The sequence below is a fragment of the Helianthus annuus genome, chromosome 17 (genome assembly GCF_002127325.2).
Source record: "Helianthus annuus cultivar XRQ/B chromosome 17, HanXRQr2.0-SUNRISE, whole genome shotgun sequence".
Taxonomy (NCBI): domain Eukaryota; kingdom Viridiplantae; phylum Streptophyta; class Magnoliopsida; order Asterales; family Asteraceae; genus Helianthus; species Helianthus annuus.
The window spans coordinates 130,836,648-130,842,173 of record NC_035449.2 but is presented as its reverse complement, the minus strand read 5'-3'; the positions used below and the strand labels follow the sequence as shown (position 1 = coordinate 130,842,173).

At 36.7% G+C, this 5,526-nt stretch overlaps 1 protein-coding gene across 1 annotated transcript; it reads left to right on the top strand.

Annotated features, from left to right (window-relative positions):
* The first annotated feature begins 1,255 nt into the window (after positions 1-1,255).
* LOC110935396 (ESF1 homolog) lies at positions 1,256-2,200 on the top strand. The gene is made up of 2 exons (XM_022177785.1): positions 1,256-1,948; positions 2,048-2,200. Exons 1-2 carry the CDS (start codon positions 1,256-1,258, stop codon positions 2,198-2,200), a joined length of 846 nt encoding a protein of 281 aa, XP_022033477.1.
* The last annotated feature ends 3,326 nt before the right edge of the window (positions 2,201-5,526 follow it).

Below are 5,526 nucleotides of genomic sequence, written 5' to 3'. Positions count from 1 at the left end.
AGTTATGTAAGGGTTATTTAAGGTATGTTGAGTATATGTTGCTGTTCCGGAGTATTTGTCGCATTAAACTGAGTACGTTTTATGCACCAGTTTGCGTATAATTCTCCAGAAAGCGATCTAGAGCTTGAAATCGAACAAGAGTTGATATGTGCAAACGATACACATATTTATATATGTCCAAAGTATGAAATACAATATTTCATTGGTTTGGCGTTTGTTTGATGGTTGAAGTAACACAGGTGTCACATAAATGTTTCATTTCGCAGATTTCAAAAACACAAAGAATGAGTGGTATGTGAAAGAAACTGGGAGAAGACGCAGGAAAGCCACTCCTATTGTTAAAAAAGGTGAAGGATCGTCATCAAAACCTAGAAAGAAGCAAAAGAAAGCAGCAACAATGTCTTTGATTGATGAACCGGAAGAAGATAATCTGGTGGTAACTGCTAAAAAGGAACAAGTGACAGCTACAGAAGATGATCCATTTAATGTTGATGTGTTATTTGATACTGATGTCTTGGAAACAGGGCCAGAAATTGTTGCTAATGTTGAACAAGTTGTAAATGTTGAAGCACAGAAAGAGAAAGAAAAGGTTGTTGATGATATTGAGGGTGACGATGTAGATAAAAGTACAACAAGTTCATCAAGTTCTTCAGATGATGGTATTGACGAGATTGAAAGTCGTAAAAGAATTCAAGAGGAGATAGAAAAAGAGAAGCTGTTAAGAAAGAGAAAGAGACCGGAGAAAGACGATGATGATGTTTATGTGCCTTCTCCAGAGCATGTCTCAGGATCACAATCTTCTCCAAAAGTTAGAAAGAAAGATGGAGGTCGCAAGAAAGTAGTTTCTCCAAAGATACGCAAAGTCACTCCAAAGAAGACTCCGAAGATCGTGTTAAAGAAGAAACAAACAAAAGAAAGTAAGAAGCCTCCCACACCACCACATGAACCCACACCACCACATGATCCAACACCACCACAATCACCTATTCAATCACCACTCAGACACCCTACTCCACCACAACAATCTTCACCACCTAAACAACCAACACCTCCAAGACAACCATCACCTATTCATCACTCACCACCACCACAACAAACTCTATTCACTTCACAAGATCTCTTTAGTACACCTCTACTTACTCAAATGCAACCTGGTTCGTCTGGCAAAGGTCTTTATACTCCACAGGATAATCTTTTAGATATTGGAAATTTCGACTTTGCAAACAATGAATAATTTTTGAAGTTGGAGAAAAAGATGGACGAAGTGTTAGTGGAAAACAAGAAGTTAGTTGCTGAAAATAAGAAAGTGTCTGATAAAGAAAGACATCTTGAGATGCGTGTGAAGAAGTTAGAGAATGAAAATCAAGAGTTGGTGAAAAAGGTTGATGCTAATCAATCTGAGATTGATGTATTGAAAGTACGTGTTGCAGAGCTAGAAGAAGAGAAGACAAGACGTGATGAACAAAATGAATACTTCAAGTTAAAGAACAAAGAACTGGAAGCAGCTAAAAAATCAAGAGATCATGAGTTCTATATGCTGAGTAAAGTCGTTGAAAGCATGCTTGGAACATCAGTAGAACAAAAATTTGAAGAGCTGCAAGTTGAGGAGATCAGGGCACAATGTCAAGCAGAAATGGATAAACAGATGCAAGATAAAGGTAAGGGAGTTGAAGGTAGTTCTGCTATGACAGAAAGATCAATTGTTCCTTCAATGGTTGTTGAGAATCCAGAACCTATTTCTGCTATTTCTGGCCTGTTTGAAGATGAAACTCCTATGGATGAGTTGATTGGAGATAGTGATGACGATGATGAAGAAGAAGAGGAAGAAAAGAAAGATGGTAAAGATGATAAAGTATTTTCTGCGAGCAGTCATAGTTCTGATGATAATGACGACGATGCTCAAGGAGGTACTGGATTGAGAGTTACTGAAGCTTCTTCAGAACAAAATGTTGATGATTTGATGAACGACACTGTAAATGAAGAATCAGGGGAAGCTAGTGGAAAGGGGGAGTCTGGTAATTCTCAGATCGTTGAACATTCTGAAAAGTTATTCTTGGGATTGAATGTTTACAGAGAAATGTTGCATTCTGTGAATCCTGAATTCAAGATTGATTCTGAAGAAGAATTGGAATCTTTTGATATCAATCAACAACCTGAATACACGTATAAGTATGTTGAAGAGGCTGATAAGTATGATTGAGTTGAGATTGAAGACTGGACGGATGATGAAGATGTAGTTGAAGATACTTCTAAGCTTCCTACACTTATGGAGTTCTTTGCTGAGGAAAATAGAGAAGAATTAAGACAAAAGGTTGCTGAGGCAGTGAAAGATAAAAACTTTGACAGTACTCAAAAGGACATGGAAAAGGAAGATAGGTCGAAGTGGTTCAGAAAGAGTCACGAGAGAAAGTTTAAAAGACCTTTGAAGTATTATGAGCGTGATCGAAGTGTTTCTCTTGGTGATATTATCAGTTGGGGTTACTTACCACAAGTAAATGCTTATGCAATCAGACGAGAATGCGGAGTTCAGTACTTTGAACGTTTATATGACATTATGTCATTACCTTGGTGGGATGTAGATGAGTTACCGAAGGTGAAATGTTTGGATTATCCTGTTCGAAAGAATGATGTGGCTATGTGGGGTTACATTAAGTATGAGTCATTGAAAGAATTTCGTAAATGGAAGCCGCATCATCCAAAGCGTGTACAGAGGGTAAATCCAGATATCGATGTTACAGAGACTATACTTAATGTCAAGCCTCCGAGAACAATGAAGACAATTCCAACGCCTCAGATGGAACAAGACTTTTATAAAGGCTTCATTGGTTGGGTGTATAGTTGTATTTCAACTAAAGCAATAATTACTTACAGAGCAGGAGGGGAAATTCGAGAAATACATGTTTATGATCCAATGTGGCTGGTAAATTGCTCTGCAAAGGACATAGAATGTCTTTTCATCAACAAGATTCATTATCAACCAGAAGATAGAGAACAAGCACAGCAGTTTCAACGTGTAGTTTCCCTTTGCTTTCAAAAAGGCATCAATTCTGAGAGTAAATGGAAATCATCTTGGTGGTCGCTTGATGAGAAGATGAAAAGGAAAGCTAAACGTGAACGTCAAAAGCTTGATTAAAAGAAATGTACATTTTTGAAAATTCAAGTTGAAGAAGAGAAAGCGAGGAAGAAAGAGAATGAAAGAATAAGGATTGCGCTGAGCAGGAAGCCGAAGCCAAGGGAAGAGACGTATAGAGCTGTTTGAAGATCCGAAGACTAGACAAAGACTGCGGCTTTATCCAAGGGGGAGTTTGTTGGTGCATAATGTCTAAAGCCTGCGTCTTAGTTGTAGTTGATTAATGTATAGGGTCTGTTTTGGTTAATTATGTATTGTAAAGGGGTTAAAGGTGTAATTGTATGTTTTTCATGTTGAGGTTTCGCTTGAATGGACATATGCCATATAAGCGGAACTACTTGATAAGGTTTCGCTTATATGGTCATGACCATTCAAGCGGAACTACATCACCTATATAAACCCTAAGTGTTTTCTCATTTTGTACGTCGATGTCACAAGTGTAGCCGACCTGCTGACCTTGTATTTCATGAAAGTTGAATGAGAAAACAGTGTTAAAGTGTATCTCTTCTGTTTCTACTCATTTCTTCTATAGTTTTGCTTTGATTCATGCCAAATATGTATTTCCGCTACATATTCGGTAGATGCTAGCTCCGATTGTCTCAAACGAAGGACAAACTCGATCCTACAGATATATAGGTAACCCCTGAAATCTCGTTTGATAGGTCTCATATTCTGATATACTAGCTTTTTATACTCAATGATGTCTGGGGTATTATTCCGGGACTTCTGCTGAATGGAAGTTCTGACCTAGTCCTTGGATAATACTTTTCTCAAATGATTGAAACATAGCATAAGCCCTCAGCTGATTAAACAATAAAATTGATAATCATTGCTGTTGTAGCTAAAAGATCCTCTAAAGGGGACATACTGATAAGTCAAAGCTGATATCTCTCTGCGCATACGGAAGTATCGAACTGAAATCCCTCAGCCCTCGCATTTAATCCCTAAATTATGTACAGATATCATTGTAGTATATTCACCTGTAAGACTGAATATTGAGATTTGGATACGGGAGTATATTCAAGAGGTGGGACACATAAATAAGTTTAAGTTCTTAATTCACCTAATTCATATCCTGAACATATTGAAACTTGTATGAAAATTTAAGATGGATCAGTATATTGACAATCAAAGTAAATTGTTTAAAAGCTTATAATGTTTTCAAGCTTAACGGTACTTGGAACCTGTCAGTAGCTGATATGATTCCCTAACACGCTCACCAAAAATATGTGTGTAAATAGATTACTTTCATTACATTCTGTATTTCAGTTTATGTTATACATTTCTAGGTTAGAATCTGCATTGAAAACTCAAAAAATTTTGCATTTCTACTTTATTTTACGACAAACCAAAGTGGAGAGTTAATCTTCAGATTTACAGTCTGATGCAGATGCAGGAAGTTGTTCTGAACTGAAAGACGGGTTGGGAGCTAATCTTGATACAAACAGAGAAAATGAAAAGTCAAAATGCAAGTTCATTAAATTGAAACTTGTAAATTTTCAGAAAAAATGTTGATCAAAACATCATTGTGTCTTTGCTTCGGGTCAACCAAGGTCATTAAGTTGAACTTGGTAGACAAATTAAGTACCTAGGGTTATTGTGACAACTCAAGTTTCCAAGATTCCATCTTCGCACTATTGCACGTTAATCGTTTAGATTGTTTGTTCACACGACTTGGTTGTTTCACAATTGTACACGCTGTAATATGTTAAATGTGTTAAGGGTGTTTTATATATATATATATATATATATATACGTGATGTGCATTATTTGTGTATGTTTAAAATATGGTGGTGTTAATTTATATTTTATAAACAAAACAATAGATGGATGCCTAGCCGAAAACCCCCACCCGAAAACATCCTGTGGCGAAAACACTTTGTTGTTTTCGTCCACTACTAACCGGCGAAAACCACAAATGTGCTTTGGCCCATAGCAATCTGTTTTAATACCTTATTCTCCACTTTATGTAGAAGCTTAATCGCCAAACCCTAGAGTCCTTGTTCCTGTGCGACGGCAAGTATCAGTTTTCAAGCCTTCCCTTTCGATCAAGTTAGTGACCTTTTATATCGGTTAGTTGTACTGTCATTCGAGTCATGCATGAATTGATTACATGTCTGTATCTTAACTGATATTGTTATGCGGCCATGAATGATCTGATGTTGGTATAGTGATTTTGATTGCACAATAAATTGATAGTTCACATGATTCCAGATGCAATCCCTTAATGGCCGACATATGCTAATTATCATCACACATGATTCTGACATTCTAATCACTAAAATCACATGCAAATATTATTGATTTTTTGGATATGCATGACCGACAACATTTGGTTTGGTGAATTGTAGCTTATTTCTTTTAATGACCTTTTGACTTTGAAAAAAAAAAAGAAT

What these genes read in the sequence shown, in the direction of transcription:
- LOC110935396 (XM_022177785.1), top strand. Translation starts at nt 1,256, where the DNA reads ATGGACGAAGTGTTAGTGGAAAACAAGAAGTTAGTTGCTGAAAATAAG. An exon ending in AAGCTTCTTCAGAACAAAAT is followed by an intron (nt 1,949 to 2,047) that starts GTTGATGATTTG and finishes CATTCTGAAAAG; the next exon opens with TTATTCTTGGGATTGAATGT.